The sequence below is a fragment of the Nesoenas mayeri genome, assembly GCF_963082525.1.
Source record: "Nesoenas mayeri genome assembly, chromosome: Z".
Lineage (NCBI taxonomy): Eukaryota > Metazoa > Chordata > Aves > Columbiformes > Columbidae > Nesoenas > Nesoenas mayeri.
In genome coordinates, this window is record NC_137542.1 from 76,073,346 (window position 1) to 76,091,166 (window position 17,821).

The 17,821-nt window shown below is 49.2% G+C and overlaps 1 protein-coding gene across 2 annotated transcripts in view; it reads left to right on the forward strand.

Annotated features, from left to right (window-relative positions):
* CTIF (cap binding complex dependent translation initiation factor) overlaps positions 1-10,769 on the forward strand; it is a gene marked incomplete at both ends in the record, with an annotated part of 118,945 nt that extends 108,176 nt beyond the window's left edge. For both annotated transcript variants that reach the window (XM_080362906.1, XM_080362907.1), the window contains 2 exons: positions 8,215-8,268; positions 10,554-10,769. In XM_080362906.1, the coding sequence (XP_080219032.1) occupies positions 8,215-8,268; positions 10,554-10,769 (270 nt within the window). The remainder of the gene's footprint in view (positions 1-8,214; positions 8,269-10,553) is intronic.
* Positions 10,770-17,821: the final 7,052 nt, after the last annotated feature.

The following is a 17,821-nucleotide window of genomic DNA, read 5'->3' on the forward strand; positions in this document are numbered from 1 at the left end:
GAAACGAGGAGAACAAACAAGAGGGGAAATGTGGGAATCTTGAAGAGGAGGACTGAAGACGTGGAAGAGCGGGGAGAAGATAAGACCCCCTGTAGCTGTGCTGGCAACATCCCTCTTGTGAATGCAGCTTGTATGGGGAAAATATCCCTTTAATCAGCATCATTTTGGTCAAAGGACAGTGTTATGGTGAAGGAAACGGGGTTTTATTTGGGAGCAGATGAGGACAGACCAAAAAGAGGAGGGTTGCGCAATGCCTTTGAGCCCAGAAGCTCTGCTGAGTGTTTTATGTGCAAGAATATATATTCTTGGAAAGCTACGGGACTCGTTTAGCCCCAGCAATAAAAGCGGAATGGCATATTTTAAATAAGGGAGAGGAAATGCCACCCTCGTTTCTCAGGGACCCATAGAGAAGGCAGCGGAAACAATTAGGGCAGACGAAGAAACGAAGCTTAGATACCATCTCACAGGATGGTCCCTCCTCCTCGCGTGGCTTTGTTTTTCTCCTTCGCCCTCCCTACCAGGCATTGTTAGTTCCCAAAAACTCTTTTCAATGGGATGTAAACACAACTATTTGCGTCTCCCTGCCGTTGCCTTCTCTCCACTGAGCCAGGAAAGCCCGAGAGCGTCCGGAGAGCCAGGGTGGAGCCCGTCGCAATCAAGCGCGATGGTCTCGCCGCTGGTTCTTTCCATCTTTTGTCTTCTCCTCGGGACCCTTGGGATGAGATCACATCCTCCTCTCTCTCCCAGGGTTATTATGGCTTCAGCCAGGCAGGATGAAGCGGCCGTCTGGGTGGCTCGGTTGCCCTGTGAGCGCAGACTGGGTGGCTCTGTCCGTCTGTCTCACCCGTCTTCAGGTCCTGAAGGTCCACCTCCAGCCAGGGGTTGTATAACTACCAGGCTACTGTTGGATTGCAGCGTCTGAGTTGACGAGTGACCAGATTTTCTTCATCATTGTCTCCAGTAATTGCCTCTTAATGGTTTCCATCTTTGCAGGAATCCCTTCTGCTGTTCCAAATCCGGGGAGAGGGAGTCGTGTTTCATGGTTTCTCTTTTCTACAGTGGAAAGGAGTGGGAGGAGATTCCCACAACTGAGTATGAGGTTTTGTTCCTCTGGCCTTAATTCCATTCGCTGTTAAATATCTCTGAATTCCTCAGGAGCCTGACGAGGAGGATAACCAACATTTTGGTTTATTCGATGCTCTAAACAATCTAATCTCTTCCTACCACCCTCCCAGGGAGTCCTGGTTGGGTAATAAGAGAATAGAAGTCTCTTCCTCAGCTGAGAGCAGCACATCACTGCAAAAGGAGCAGCTTCTACCAAACAAACTCCTTTACGTTGTCCAAAATACACTGGGGAGCTCCTTCCCACCTTGTGCCACCTCCGTGTGGGACCAGCAGTGACCCATGTTGGTGGCTTCTTCCTAATAGAGCTGCTATCATCATAGAATCATTTTCGTTGGAAAAGACTCTCAAGATCATCGAGTCCAACCGTTAACTCAACATTGTCACTAAGCCAAATCCCTAAACAGGCCACCCTAGTCAGATAACTGGGAAGAGGGACCCCTCCCTCCATGAAATGCATGGGTTGGTGGCACCTTGTGCATCCTCAGTGGGGTTGAAGACGTCAGCAGATCTCCAGAAAGGCACGAGCAGAAGGCAACATTGACAGAAGCACCATTGCTAGTGGATGCGACTCAACTCAACATGCCTCTCCCAGCTCCGTCGGGTTTTCAGAGCTCAAAAAAGCCTGTCCCTTACTCAAAGATCAGCACAGACAACTCCATAAGGGAAAGGTTTGCCCCAAAACTTTGTGTTTGGGCAACCTCATTATTAAATGGGTGAGCGAAAGAGGTGCCTGTGAACTTCTAAAGGGCTTCTGTTCCCAAGTGCTCGTTTGCGTCTTCTCTGGGGGAAGGTTTCACCTGATTTCCCTGGTTCCCAGGGTATGTCCAAACTTTGTACCCTTTATAGAGGGTGGCTCTGGCCCAGGTTGCTGGTGGCTGCAGGATCAGGCCAACTGACCTTCTCATGTCCTGGGTTGAGGAGTTGATCCCTGTAATGGGAGCAGACTGCAGAAATCCTGCAACTGGCCTTGCCGGTGGAGTGTTTGGTAATTATCCCCCACACCCTTGTTTGTACTTGGCATTTTCCTCAGTCTTGGGTGTTTTCACCACCTGGTGCCTTGTGACAGTAAGAAGAGTGGAGTTGTAGCAATTGCTTGGAGCTCCAAGAGGTACGTGACTCTCCCCATGCCGAACAACCCCATGGATCTTATCTCTGGCATCTCCCGTGAACACGTGTGGCAGGAGGTCGATGAGGGGCCACTGGAAAAGCAGAAAATTGCTATTTATATATTTCTGAGGAGAGCCTGTGAAGTGCAGCAGAACTGGCTTGTGCTCCCAGGAGGATGACCAGAGAACCTTAGAATCATCGAATGGTTTGTGTTGAAGGGACCTTCCCAGCTCCCCCAGTGGCCCCCCTGCCATGAGCAGGGACATCTTCACCATCTCAGGGTGCTCAGAGCCCCGTCCAGCCTGGCCTGGGATGTCTCCAGGGATGGTTCAGCCACCACCTCTCTGCCCAACCTGGGACAGGCTCTCACCACCCTCAGGGACAACAATTCCTTCCTTATGCCTAATTTGATTGTCCCCTCTTTTAGTTTAAACCCATCAGCCCTTGTCCTATCACAACAGGCCCTGCTCAAAACTGTCCCCAACTTTCTTCTAAGCCCCTTTATAAGGAGGTCTCCATGACAATGCAGAGCGCAGAGCTGGACCATATGAGGACAAAGTCCACTCTGGCCTTTCCCAAGGGCTCCTATGGGACTGGGAAGCACCATCTCTCCTGCACCCTTTCAAGCTCAAGTTCATTCTGCTTAAGCTCCAAGTAGCTCAAGTGGCTGGTTTTTTTCCTTTTTCCTAATCAAAATGTGTCTCCGCTTTCACCTGCTGCCTTGTTTCACACCGGGGAGCTGGCTGCTACACCGGGATGCTGTGTTTGCAGCGTTGGTTCCTCTGCGGTTGTGCTCCACTCTCCCCGGGGTGAATACCAACAGGCACCACCTTGTGAGCTACACGTCAGATGAAAAGCAGACCTGTGGGCAGGGACCGCAGGGCGGTTGCGAGGCTGGAGCTTCACACCTGAGGCTGTTTAGATGTCCACGCATGTTGCTACCTGGATAGATCAACCTGAGATGCCCATCAGGGAGCCGGGGCAAGCGGCACATGGACTACGACCAGTCCGACTTTTGCTGGGTCTCAGAGACATCCCAGCCTCTCCATGGGTGGATATTTTCAAGCTTTCCGTCCTTTCACACCGGAGTCATCACCCAAGCATCAGAAGACACTGCGTGCGAAGGGGTAGTTTGTGGCAAGCGTTGCTTATGTGTCATTTTGCAAGCGATATCGTACACAATAATTAGTCCTGTGCCTTGCAGGGGAAATACCGTTGCAGCTGGAAAGGGTAATGTGCACGTTGGGCTGCTTCGACTCCATCTCCCAGGGAGAATTCTAAGAACACAAATAAACCTGCGTGGTTTGGTGATAAGGGACGGCGGGGCAGGTTCTTTGGTCCTGCTCATGGTGTGGGCAGCCCTGAGAGTACCAAGTAAGCACTTGAGCTTCGCAGCAACCCGTGTGATCTCCAAAAGCAGATAACAAACCCAAATATTTGTGGGTACGTGAATCCCATCTCTCTGTTTTGCTCCTAGTGGTCTGCACCACATGCGTTTTCAACCATTGATGTTCAGGAGGACCAAGCTGGTTCTTTGCATGATGAAGCACCACTGCAGTTTGGGGGCTTCTTTGCCCTCTCAACCACCATTGCATGCCCACCCCATGGGGTTTATGATGCTCTAAAAAGATTTAAAGAGCAGTTTTTAAGGCCATGGAAGCTGGGGGAGACTGGTCCCAGTAGCATCCCATGGAAACCAGTTGCACTCCAGAGCCACCCTTCCAGGCACTGCAGCTCCCCCACTTCCAGAAGCAGGCACTACAAATTAGTTTGGATTTCTTACAAAAATATTAAGGCCCCAGAACCCCCCCAGGCACGCTGACCTCACAGGGGCCCTCGCCCAGCGCCCTATCTCTCAAGAGAACACCGAAATTTAGAGGAGGAGGAGCCCAGTATCTCCCACCGGTCTGCAAAGCCGCTGTTCCAGCCCCAGAAACAAAAGCGAGAAGCCCTTTCGCAACCGCGGTTGGGTATTTTATGAGTGGCCGGGCAGAATCTGGCGTGCAGCCGCCTCTCTTAGGAAATTGAGCAGACTCTTTGTCTGCTTTCCAGCAGGAACTGCTGCTTTCCTCGGCCGCCTTCCCCCGATACGAGGGAAACCGGCTGGAGAGCAAAGGGAAGAAGGCTCTTTATTTTCTCTCAGACAACCCCAGCCTCCGGGGGATGATTACGGGTTAAACCAAAAAGCATGTGAGGCTCAGCTCACCTTTGTCTGCCTCACGCTTCTTTCTTTTTCCACTCCCTCGTCCACGTTCAGCAGCCGGTTTGAAGCATGTGGGAACCTGGTGGAGAGGGATGGGACGGTGCCCGCGGTGGGATTTGGGGCAGAGGCACGTAGCAGGGAGGAGTGGTTATAAATAGCTAAATAAATAATAATTCCAAGGTGGGAGTGGTAATTTAATGGGTATAGCGTGTTTGCGTTAATATATTTTACGTAAATATGAATTAGACTGCAAAAGGTGAACGCGATCGGTTGGGTTTGGGTTTATGATCACACAAGTGCCGTCGCTTCATGGTTGTGACTTCCCTGGAGGTCTTGAAGCGTTTGCACCGTTTTTTCTTGCAGGGCTGACACGGGGGGGATCACGGAGCTTTGGGAAATGCTGTGCTCTTGCTGAAGCACCCACCCTTGGGTGCTTGGGGGTTTGGTTGGGGACGAAGCAGCCTTTGAGAAATGGGTGCAAGGCTTTATCAGTGGGTGAGGACATGGATGGCAGGACTCTGGGCAGCACAGTCCTTGCAAGTGCCACCTTTGCTGTCTGCCTGCGTCAGCCCATGCCGTGTTAGGGAGAGCAAACTGGGCTTCTTGGTGTCCTCCAGCAGCAGATCTCTGGTGCCTACAGCCCAGGGAAGCTCCAGAACCCCCTTCCAACGTGCTAGAAACATAGTTATGACCAAGAAGATGCAGAGAAACAGTGACGTCTTCCTGATCCTCCTGGGTTCAGACCACTGCACTGATGCAGGTGGCTGACGATCATCTGTTGGCATGGACTGGTTCACAGAGCACCAGCAGATCCACATGCTGGGCCCCAGTCTGCTGCGCAGGGCTGCGCCTGGCTTTGGTGGGCAGGCTGTGGGCCTCCTCAACCCATGTATCACAGGCAGAGGTTGGACTGTGGCCCTTGGGAATGGTGTGTCTTGGTGCCTCAATGGAGCAGTGGAGCACGTGATGCCTGAACAGATGAGGTGGAGCACGTGGTGGTGCTTGGATGGATGAGGTGGAGCACATGGGGTCTTGATGAAGCAGTGGAGCACATGGCACTTGGATGGATGAGGTGGAGCACATGGGGTCTTGATGAAGTAGTGGAGCACATGGCACTTGGATGGATGAGGTGGAGCACGTGGTTCTTGGATGGAAGAGGTGAAGCACATGGTGCCTGAATGGACAAGGGGAAGCACATGGTGCCTCAGTGGACAATTTGGAGCATATGGCACCTAGATGGACGTGGGGAAGCACATGGTGGCTCCATGGAGTGGTCGAGCACGTAGTGCTTGGATAGATGAGGAGGAGCACATGGTGCTTGATGAAGCAGTGGAGCACGTGCTACTTGGGTGGATGAGGTGGAACACATTGCGCCTCAGCTGATGAGCTGAAGTACATGGTGTCTCAATGAAGCAGTGGAGCACGTGGTGCTTGGATGGACGAGGTGGGGCATATCATGCCTGGATGGACAAGGTGGAGCACATGGTGCCTCAGTGGAGCACATGGTGCCTGGATGGATGAGGTGGAGTATATGGTGCCTCAGTGGACCAGTGGAGCATATAGTGTCTCAATGGAGCACATGGTGCTTGGATGGACGACGTGGAGCATGTGCTTCGGTGGATGAGGCAGAGCACATGGTGCCCTGATGGACAAAACGAAGCCCATGCATTCTCCTTGTTCAGCCAAGTCACATGGGATGAGCTCCAGGAGAGCACCATGAAGGTAGAAGGCACCTGCCCAAGAATTGCGGCAGGATGTAGTCTCTGTTTCATGATAGATACGACTATTGCTCATTAGCCAAATATCCAGACACTTGACAAGTGACATTTTCATCCTCACAAACAACTTTCGAGGTAAGGAAGTGTCCCCCAGCTCTGCAGGTGGGAAGGGCTGGAACTGGCCACCATTGGTCCTTCCTACTCAGTCTTAACTCCACTTTTCTTTCATTTCTATGTTATATTCATTACTAAAGAAGCAGAAAGATGAATATGTATTTAATTTGCCGCCCTGCTTCATGCCGTGCTCACCAGCTAGATACCCCAGGAGTGAATTTTTGGACTCCTGCCTGTTTATATTTGTCCCTAATTTATTTTTTTTTTCCTTGTTGTTTGGTTTGAAATAATCTCATGGTTTTTTTTTTTACAAAGAATCTGCAAACTGTTTGTGAGAACTTATCTCAGACCATGCAGCTTGGGCTTAACTAACATTTTCCAAACAACTCAGCAGAAAGATAAACTGGCGGGGATGGTGGTGGAGCTGTTGCATGTCTCCAAAACCCTGGCTGAACCTTTGGCTAATGCGAGATAAAAAACAATGGACCACAAGCTCCTCGAGATGCTGTAAACATCATTTTCAATGCAAACAAGCTGCTGGCTGCTGAAAACAGGACAAGGTGAAAACAAAACTTCTAGTGGAATGATGATTCTAGTTTTTTCTAGCCATTTTTCCAGCAGTTGTGGAGCTGGTAAGCAAATAAGGCATTTATTTATAAAGGAAACATGAAAAAAATGAGAGTGAAGCAGAGAGATGATAAGGCCAAGAGTCAGAATTGAGATTTTAACTAAGGGATGTGACTTTGGAGCACATTTAGTTATGCTGAGCAGTTTTTAGACAGGCAGCTTTAATTAGTGCAAACACTTTCCCGAAGTTTGCCTTTCCCTGATGAATTTCAGATACTAATGAAGCCACTTTTTCCTAATTTTTCTCCCTTTTTCTCAGTGTTTAGTGCATTTGCTCAGCTCCGCTGTGTGTGCAGGGATTAGCTCGGGGCTCGTTCAACCCAAGGTGATGGAGTGGAGGCGGATGTAGCTTCAGGCGCTGCCAGCGCTTGTAATTTCATCAGCCACCCCACGGTACAGTGTTTTTCATAGTGCTCCCGCTCGCTTTCTTGGCTGATTGAGAGCCTCAGTATTTTCATCTACTTGGAAGAAACAACTAGAACAACCGTGCTTTTTCTTGCGGTTACCCGAAACGGCGCCTTTGTGTGCGTGATGAAGTCATGAAGATGAAAACAAAGAAAAATGTGAATTTTTGATCCATTTTCAAGGCTCTTTGCGTGTGGTTTTTGTGGGTGGGACGTGCTGAGCTCTTACACTTTGCCATCATCAGGTAGAGCGTGTCCCGAGTCTGAACCAAGAGGGACAAGCATCTTCCTTCCCCATCATGGCAACATTTTGGGTCTCTGGTGGAAACTCCTCATGCTTCCCAGGTCAGGTTTGGGATGCAAAGTTCATGATGGGGTTGGAGTCGCTGCACCTCAGACACCGTAGTTTCGCTGCAACCCATTGCGTTCGCACCACTATATAATCAGTCTAGAAGGAGCCACGTTAATTACGGTGTCTTGGCTGTAGCGCTTCCCCATCGGGTAATTTTGTGGCTGGTCAAAGTGTCCCCATGGGGATGGAGAAGTTTGGTGGTGGGTGGCTGCCTCTTGGGCAGAGCTCTTCCCTTCCAAACAGCCGCTCCAATGTTGTCCTTGACGGTTGTAATAATATTTAGTCACATTTTCTCATTGCCTGCCGTGGGACTTAAAAAAGAAAAAAAGGCAGTTTAACCCAAATAAAATTTATTTTGAAAGCTGTTAGTCTAAATTCTCTGCATTTTGTCACTGCTTATCTTAATTTTTTGTGTTGGCGATCACTTTCCCCGCCTCTTTCTTATTTTCTGTCCTTTGCTCCTGGAAGTGGCAAAAGCCAAGCTGGGTGTAGAGGTGGAAGGAAGGTCACTCGGGAGGCGGAGGTGACGCATTTCTCACTGCTGCTCTCTTCTCTCCTTTGCAGTTGTTGCAATCTCAGGATGTGAAGGAAGACGCTGTGCTCTGCTGCTCCATGGAGGTAGGAGAGCACCTGCACCGCCCATCCCGGTGCTCACAGCTTGGTCCCTTCTGTCCTTGGCTACACACATCTCAAGCAGCTCTTAGGTGTTTCCAAACCCAGTCAGCCTTGTTGCCTCTTTCCCTCTGGAATCATAGAACAGTGTGTGTTGAAGGGACGTTCCCAGTGCCCCCCCTGCCATGAGCAGGGACATCTTCACCAGCTCAGGTTGCTCAGAGCCCCGTCCAGCCTGGCCTGGGATGTCTCCAGGGATGGTTCAGCCACCACCTCTCTGCCCAACCTGGGACAGGCTCTCACCACCCTCAGGGACAACAATTCCTTCCTCATGTCCAGCCTCAATCTCCCTCCTTTAGTTTAAACCCATCACCCCTTGTCCTATCACTACAGGCCATGCCAAGTAGATAAATGACATCACCATGAGATAAGAGATGTCCCTTGAGACTCTATCACTGGACTTTTGATGAATGTAAGTGGATGCAAAAGGTTTGGTAGCTGAGGTCCCATCCCAAAATTATACCATCCTGGTTCCTTCAAATCTCGCCGTGTGTTTATTTTTTAAGCAAAAAAAACCTCTTTATTGCAGCAAAAACTGCCCCTTAGCTGACAGGGAGAGGCTTGCTGTGCTCAGCAGCAGCTTTGCAGACAAACACTGCTGCAAATAGAGCGGAGTTTCATTAGTTTCGCTTTTAGGAAGCAATTGGCCTGTGGGGACAGATGCTTTCCTTGCAGAGAGTGGTTGAAAGAGCAGCCTGAACAATTAAAATTCAGCAAAGTGACAGGCAACCGAGGAGGAGAGGTTGAATTTTAAAAGTTAGGCCTCCAGGGAGCTCAGTGTTCAGGTCCTATGAGCTTCCACAATGATGGACTCACTGCTGTGCCCTCCAAGCTTGGGCCGTCTGCTCTGTGGGACCACCCGGTCCTTATGCTGCTCCATGGAGCCTCTCCAAAGAGTAATCCCATTAAAAAAACCCTGGGCTGTCCTCAGAGAAGCGGGACGACGGGTGTAAATGCAGATCTCGGCAGGGCAGGATTTGTTATGCATACAAGAGGCCTCTGCTGATTGCAATTAATGACGGGGAGTCACTGACAGTGGTGAATCAGCGCGTAAATGAAGGGCCAGGTAGAAGGCAGCAATACCACATCACAGCCTGCACTTTGTTTTGACAATAACATGATTTTTTTAGGTGGGTTTTTTGTTTTGTTTTCAAAAGCAATCCAGCGTTGCTGCCTTTGAAGTCAGTGGGAGCTGAACCATTCGCTCCTCCAGCAGCCCAGCATGGATGCTTTTGAAAACCTCGCCCTTCATCTTCGGCTCTTGGAGTCTGCTGCTGGGTGGTTTTGGTTTTCAAAAGCCACGACGCCTTTACCCCATGTGTTAGCCCTGCCACACCGAGCAGGGGGAGTCATAGGGATGGAACTGTAGAATCACAGGATGGTTTGTGTTGAAGGGACCTTCCCAGCTCCCCCAGTGCCCCCCCTGCCATGAGCAGGGACATCTTCACCAGCTCAGGTTGCTCAGAGCCCCGTCCAGCCTGGCCTGGGATGTCTCCAGGGATGGTTCAGCCACCACCTCTCTGCCCAACCTGGGACAGGCTCTCACCACCCTCAGGGACAACAATTCCTTCCTCATGTCCAGCCTGAATCTCCCCTCTTTTAGTGGGGCGGAATCCCCTCCCTGACCTGCTGCCCACGCTCCTGGTGATGCAGCCCAAGACACAATTGGTTTCTGGGCTGCAAGCGCACATTGCCGGCTCATGTCCCATCTCTCATCCCCCAGCACCCCCAAGTCCTTCTCCTGGGGGCTGCTCTCCAACCCTTCACCCCTACCCTGTGCTGATACCAGGGGTCAAACACCCAGGTGCAGGACCCTGCTCTTGGCCATGTTGAACTTCATGAGGTTCATGTGGTCCCACTTCTCAAGCTTGTCCAGGTCCCTCTGGATGACGTCCAAGTCCCTGTGGATGCCATCCCGTCCCTCAGACGTGTCAGCTGCACCACTCAGCCTGGTGTCATCTGCAAGCTTGCTGAGAGTGCACTCAATCCCTATGTCTGTGTCACTGATTAAGATATTAATTAGTACTGGTCCCAGTATGGACTCCTGAGGGACAGTGCTTGTCACCAGTGTCCATCCAGCCACTGAGCCATTGCCCGCTACCCTCTGGATGCATCTGGAGGGCACCTGTAAAAGCCAGCGGGGTGTTTTAATATCATAAAATTATAGAATCAAGTTGGAAGAGACCTGTAAGGATCACTATGCCATGGTTGACTCCATCTTCTCCTGACAGCTGCAGAGCACTGGCCGGCTGCTGGAGGAGCAGCTGCCTGAGATGATGACGGAGCTGCTGGCGATAGCCCGCGACAAGATGCTGTGTCCCTCCGAGTCCATGCTGACGCGCTCCCTGCTGCTGGAGGTCATCGAGCTGCACGCCAACAACTGGAACCCCCTGACGCCCACCATCACGCAGTACTACAACAAAACCATCCAGAAACTGACGGCCTGAGGGGCACGGCAAGGTGGGGTGGGAAGGGCCGAGGAGAAGACACACACACTTTGATGGGGATCCAGCAAGAGCTTTTCCCATTTCAATCCCCCCAGCAAGACCAAACCCCAGCATGCTCGAGAATCTGTTCGTGGGGTGGGGAGGGAGAAGCATGTTTCTTTTTTTCAGCCACGTCGCCAAGTGCCACCCCTCTTCTTCCCCGCTGTGGTTTTTGTTCTAAGGGGTGTTTCTTTTTCTTTCTTCTGAACTCATTGCTCAAGCGGCAGCGACGCATCCCGCCGGGTCATTGTTAAGAAGATGGAGAATAATCCAAGTAGGGGCTGGTATTGTTTTCACGCCGTCCTCCTGCCTTGCCCCGGCCAACTGGCAGGAGACAGCAGGCAGCAGATGTCTCGGGAGGACAAAGCCAGACACACACGACACCAGATGCTCATAATTGATGGCTTTTGTCGAGCGGGGGCTTGCGTTAGGTTTTATCCCCCCCCTCAGCCTTTCCTCTTGTCTTCGACTTTCTGTGTGTCCCTCCCCTTCCCTTCGGCAGCGGGCGGGAGAGCGGGGATAGCTTTCTGATTTGCACTGGGTTTTCTTTTTTCTCGGGCGTTTGTATTTTCCTCCTGTTTTGTTGTTCTCATTGAACGGACAATTGCGAGCAGCTCGGGGACGGGGAAGGCAACACCTTCCCGCGAGCTGATAACCGTTTACGTGAAGATGCTGAAGCAGGAGGAGCATTTTCCAGGAGTCCAAAAGCCACTTGTAGAAGTAACGTCGCCACCGTCGTCTTGCCAGTGACCTCCTCGGCGGACTGAGAAACGTGTCGTCTGAGCTGGGAGCTCTAAAAACCAGGGGATTCTGCAGCTCTTGCTGTTAAATTCACTGTTATCCCTCAGCCACTATAGCCCATTTCATAATGTTATTTTTTTTTGTTTGTTTCCATTGAAGGAGTGCTTTATTGTAATTAATGTCCTGGTTGTAATTATACATTTAAATCCAGGCCTGTTAGAGTCGGGCCTAATGGTGTACAGGGCGAGGGAGAAATGAAGGTTTGGTGTTCTTTGGAGACTGGGAAAGACAAGGTGTGAATAGCAGAAAAAAAGGAGGAAAAATAAGAAAAGCCAAAAATAGAGGTTTTTGAGCCTGGCTTCGAACTAGGTGAATTTGCTGGCCAGTGTTTCTGGGTGTGTGGTGGACGGGAGTGGATCTGCCCCGTGGTTGGTTTAAGTGTCGCTGTGTCCTGGAGGGATGGGCGATGTGTTCGGAGGAGGACAGTTTGGCCGGGGATCCCCATGTTGCTCTGTGCTGGAGCATCCTGAGGCAGAGGAGGATGACGGTGAGATGCCACCTGGGTGAGGAGATGCCCAGAGGACGAGGACGCTGGAATGGACTGACACACCACACCATTGCATCACTCCCCAGATCGTCAGCAAGACTTGGTGGTCTCCTTATTTGCCTGTCTAGCGATGCTTTGACTTGTTAAATCACATCAGGTGCTTATTTCGGTGAAGCCTCACAGGGATTTGAGCTGCCCCATCCCACTGGCGCAGTGGAAGAGAAGCCAAGGAAAGCACGATGCCGGCAGCCCATCCTGTTTTCTTCCCAATATTCGATTTATTTTCCTTTCCTGGTGTAAGAAGATAACTCACACCGTGGTGCCAGCACACACAGATCCCGGACCAAGCAGGCTGGGTCTGAACTCAGCAGCTCAAACCCATTTTTTCCAAGCAAAACACTGAATTTCTGGTAGATTGTAGAGAAGCGAGATTTCACCCTGACCTCTTTGGATGTGCAGTATGTTCTCGGGTGCCTTATGAATGTGTTGGTGTGTCTGCGATGGGGAGGAAGCTTTTGTTACAAAATTTAAAAGGGCAGAAATTTTCAGCAGAAAATGCGTTGCAGAAGGGGAGAGTCCTGATGTCACGGTTCAACATTATTTGAATTTTCATCTGTTTTCTAGTCCACACATGGAGCAAAAGGCGAGAGCTGGAAACAGAAGCTTGAGTTTTCCTGTCTGCCCAGCAAGCGGCAAAGTTATTGGTGGATGCATTGGAAAAACTTGATTTCTGCTTCGTGGATTCAAGCCCAGGAGCTTCACGTGGTGACGGCACCTTGTGTTGGGTCGGCTTCGTTAGCAGCAATGGGGTTTGAAAGTATTAACGAGCAGCTGAACTTAATTAAGGCAGCAAAGCCCATCAGTGTTACAAGGCTCAGGTTTGTGCCTGTTGCTCTTGGCTTTCCCCGGTTTCTCGGGGAGCAGAGAAGGGGATTTAACACCCATCACAGCGCACCCAGGAGCAGCGTCGGTCTTCTGGGAGAAGACCTGAAATCCAGTTTTTTGTCTTTAATTTTATTTTTGAAAACAAAGAACAGAAAAGTTCTATAAGGGGGGCAGAGACAGATGGGTGCCAGGGCTCCCATCGCCACTTCTCTCTTCCCCTTCCTACTGAATTTGTTCTTGGGATGTAGTGAAAGAAGAAGAATAAGAAGAAAAACCCAGAGAAGATGAGACTTTTTCCTTCTAAAAAATGTGAATTCTTCACCCATCGGTGCATCAGGAGGCGTTCGGAGGCAAAGGGTGAGCCCCGTGGCAGTATTTCTGCTTAAGCATTTCCCTATTCCTACCAACCATGAGGGTTTATTCAGTTGTCCCCCCAACTGGGCTTGGCCCATGACTTTCCCCCCAACATCTGGGATTTCTCCCCCCGAAGAACATTATGTGAAACCCATTGTTTTTTAACATCTCGCCGTTTGTCTCTGCTATTAACGTACATTCATCCAGCCATTAACTGCTTCGGTACGTCAGTCGCTCCGTCGATACATGAAAAAAAAAATCAAAACGTTGACCAAAAATTGATTTTTTTTTCCCAAAAATTACATGCTGCCAATGGTATCTTTCTGAAGCCCATCAGTGGGAAGCCGGTGAGCGTATGGCATCATTAACCACGGTACCATCTTGAGGAAAACAGGTACCATGAGGTCATTTGATGGGGAGCAGTGCTGGGAAGTTTTTGGGGTTTCATTGAGTATTTTCTTGTTTTGTTTTTGACTTCTATTTTTTTTTTTAATCGACTTTCTTTAGAAACAGTCGCCAAAGAGTGTAATTCTACACCGTGCATCTTTGAAGGTGCGAAGCCACCGGCTACATCGCCCCGAATTAGCCAGATTTCATCTTTGCCGTTCCATAAAAGTATCTCTTTGGGGGTTTAATATATTTTAATGTATTTTCCCCATCAGCAAAGGGGGAAAATTACCTCCTTGGGCCAAACATGTGTGGGGCCAAACCTGGGGGTGGCGTAAAGGCTGAAGCATCCGCAGGGGAGCGATGCTCTGCGCCGGTCCCCCCCGGACGCAAAGCGTTTAATTCACCCCATTCCCAGTGAAATTATTTCCAAACTGAATATTTTTTGCTACTCACAAAGTAACTTGCTCGGTTTCCCCATGAGGGTTTTCACCCCTGTTTGGAAAAGTCTCATATATGGAGGTGAAATGAAAATGGGGAGCAGAGAGGGAGAAAAGGAAAAGTAAGCGATTTGCTTTGCTCCCCTCTTCCCCCAATGGAGATTAATTAGTATCTATTCTTGGCATGATTGATGGCTTTGAAGGAAAACTTGTCAGAATAACTTATGATTTATATTCATGCTTATTTTTATAGCATCCCTCACTTGGAAGTCTCTCAAAATCTTAAATAGGTTTGGTTTTTTTTATTTTTTAATTTCCCCACTGGGTATTTTATGGCTTTACACTAATTTCGCTCTTCTTGGTGTTAGTTATTAGCCGGTCCCGGTGATACTTGCAGTATTTTTTCAGGCAAAAATGACACTAAGGGTTGCGAAGTCCACTGTCGATAGCCAAGGGAGCTGCGGTGTCCTGCAGAACACGGAGTTGAATGCTAGCGATTCATTATTATTTTTTTTAATGTATTTATTTACATTTAAAAAAGAAAAAAAAAAAAGCTACATTTTTAATTTAATCATATTTGTTAAACTAAGTGCTTTAAAAAAAAAATTAAAAAATATTTACAAAAAAAAAAAAGGAAAGAGGTTTTGGGGAGAATAAAGACTAGATATTCATACTAGAGGAAACACAAATTCATCGTTTTCAGCATTTCAGAGACTGTTAAAACAAGGGAGATAATAACTCTTTGTGGCAATTCAGTCTTTGTTTATAGAACATCCAGACCCACTGTATGCTATAAAAATGCATCATCTGAGTAATAAATGTTTAAAGCTTGACGTTTTCCCATCTCTTTGTGGGTACATGTGCTGGTCTGCGAGAGACCTTGTTTCAGATGAAAGGAAATATATAAAGGGGGGGAAAATATATATCCATATTGGTGTTTGCTTGGAAATGTGGCTGCGGGACTGATCCTTCCCTCTCCTCCTGGCGCTGGGTCGGATCCCAGCCCAAACCAATTAATTTTTGGCTAATTGGAGCGCGTGCGTTGGCCCGGGAAACCATGCGGGTCACCGGGGTTCAGTGTTTTGTGTCATCGGGCTCCGGCCAGAAAATTGGAAGTGAACCGGTTCCTGCTTTTGAAGAAACGTTCTTGCGAAACGCCCTACGTGACCGTGCGCTCGCCGCAAAATAAACACATCGAAAGGAGGTGGGGCTGTGGCAGAGGGATCCACGCTGGGGGCTCAAGCCATAAATAAATAGGTGTTAAAATGAGGTACAAGTCACCCCATGTTCTGTGCAGTCCCGTATCTGCTTCAGGAAAGAGCCTTCAGTTCCCTAGATCCTTCTTGACTTGTGCTGTTGTCTTTCAGGATCATCTCCTCCTGCATCTCCCAGAAGGCAGACACCAGCCTTGAAGTCCGTGCAAAGCATTTGATGAGAATTGAACTCAATCTGCCAAAAAAAACTCTGTTTCTTTCTGCTCTTCTGCCTGCAAGTCAAGGTCTCGGCCATCATGAGCAACATCCATGCTGGTAAATTAAACATGGCCAAGGTCAAGTGGTGGAGAGTGACCCGTGTCCTTAATGGAACCGAGTTGATCTGTGAGGTTTGCTTTCCTTTTTCATAACTCCTTACGGGTTTTTTTGCCTCCAAAAGCCCATTTCTGCAGTAGCTCCCCAGCACAGCACACCCGGGCTGGGTCCCTGCCCAGGGGACAACAGTGTCCCCACACCTCATCTTTTCTATACCAACACTGAAGGCTGGTGACGTGACCCTCCAGGCAGCGTTACTTGTGACATGGGGCACCACCTGCTCCATCCTTCTGTCCCAAAGCGTCACCAACACCTGTCCTGGAGGTGTTTGTCCAACACGTCCTGGTGATGGAGGGCAGAGTGCCCATTGCCTCTGCAAAATGTCTTGTGATGGACAATATGGTCATTCCAGGATGTTTGCATTGAGCTATAAGTTAGAAATATGTCATATAAACCTCCTGTTTAGTCCTTTAGACAATCACCAGATGTTATTTTGATGATAGCACAGGGAAAAACAATAAACTGCTTCATGCCATCTGCCGCTGAAAAGCTGACCCAATAGATTTTGTCCTTTTACTGGTTTTGTCCTCCTAATTACTCCTGGGTCCTTCCCATAATTTCTGTTGCTTCCTCAACTGGGTGGAAGAAAGTTGTGCAGCAAGTGAGACAGATCACTGCTGGCAGATGAGGGATGAAACCGTCCAAATCTCTCCTCCAAAGTCACCTTGTCCAAGGATCCATCTCTAAATGTCCCCATCAACTGCCCCAACCTACAGCTCCAGGGTGTGCTGGAGCTGGAGTTTGACTTGTTCTACAAGACAAGGTTGTGAGCATCTGGACCAGCTTCAGAGTCATCAACACTGGAGCAGGGCTGGGAGCAGCCAAGCCAAGAGGATGGTCCCTGGGACCACCGAGATACAGTAAATGAGAAAATAACCTGCAATAAACGGAACATTTTGGAGCAGATGCGTGGGCATTGCTGCAGATCTGAAGCTTTTCAAGACGCAGGGGTATTTCTGGGAATTCCTCGTGGCTGCTGAAAACTTGGCAACAAGTAAAGAAACACCACGCATTGGAGTAAATTCGCTTGGCTTTCCTGAAACACAGCAAACCTGCAAATAGCCGGGATGTTCCTCTCTCCCAGCAGCTCCGCTTCTGATACTGCGTAATAAACAGAGTTTTTAAGTGCTCGTGCTGGTGGCAAAGCGGATGACAAAGATAAATCCTAAGTGACAAAGCACATTCACACTTCATGTCACAGCATCGCTGCCGTGTGTGCAAGCTGAAGCGTAGCTTAAATGTTATTACTGGGGGTGCAACAAGAACAATTATAATAAAACAATAATGCGCATTACAGGACTATATGGCCTCCTATATCCTTTTAGATCCTACATTGTGATCACTAATTCTAAAGCCGGAGACTTGTGCAGCTACATAAATGTGACTTCTGAGCTGAGCTTTATGCCTGTCCCGCTCCTCAGGACTTCTCTGAATTGATTTCTGCAAAAAGTAATCCCGTTCTTGGGCTATAACGTAACGATTTAAACATTTCCAGGGATGCAGACTCCTGGAGGGTTGCTCTGGTTCTCCTCGCTGTTAAAGACAACCACAGGGTCTCAAGGATGGATGGTCCCAGGTCAAGCCACCAAAATGAAGATTTTTTAGGTAGGTTTGGCTTCCTCTACCCCGTGCAAAGGCATCGCTCCCTTGGAGCTGCAGCGTCACGATGGGGAAAGCCTTGGTGGGTTGGATGCCAAGCTGATGCCTCATCCCGTGCCGGATCAAAGCTGTGTAACCAGTTCCCACCAGTCCTAGCTGTGCCATGGAATTAACGGGGAAAAAATGCAAAATCCCTCTCCAGAGAAATGCCGAGATTTCAAAACTCCATTCTGTCCTAGATCGCCTGAGTTCTTCACCAAACAAAGCATTTCGTTTTGATGTATGTTATGTTGCTGTAGCAATAACATTTAAACAAAGCGTTTGGCCTTTATTAGCACAGACTTTTTCAATAACTTCCCACCGAGCTTTCCCGTGAAAAGTTTCCACTTTGGGAAAAGCGATGCCGGGAGGTGGCGAAGGTCTGATGGAAGCTGTGACCTCCACCATGCGCCGCGTGGTCCTGGGCTTGCT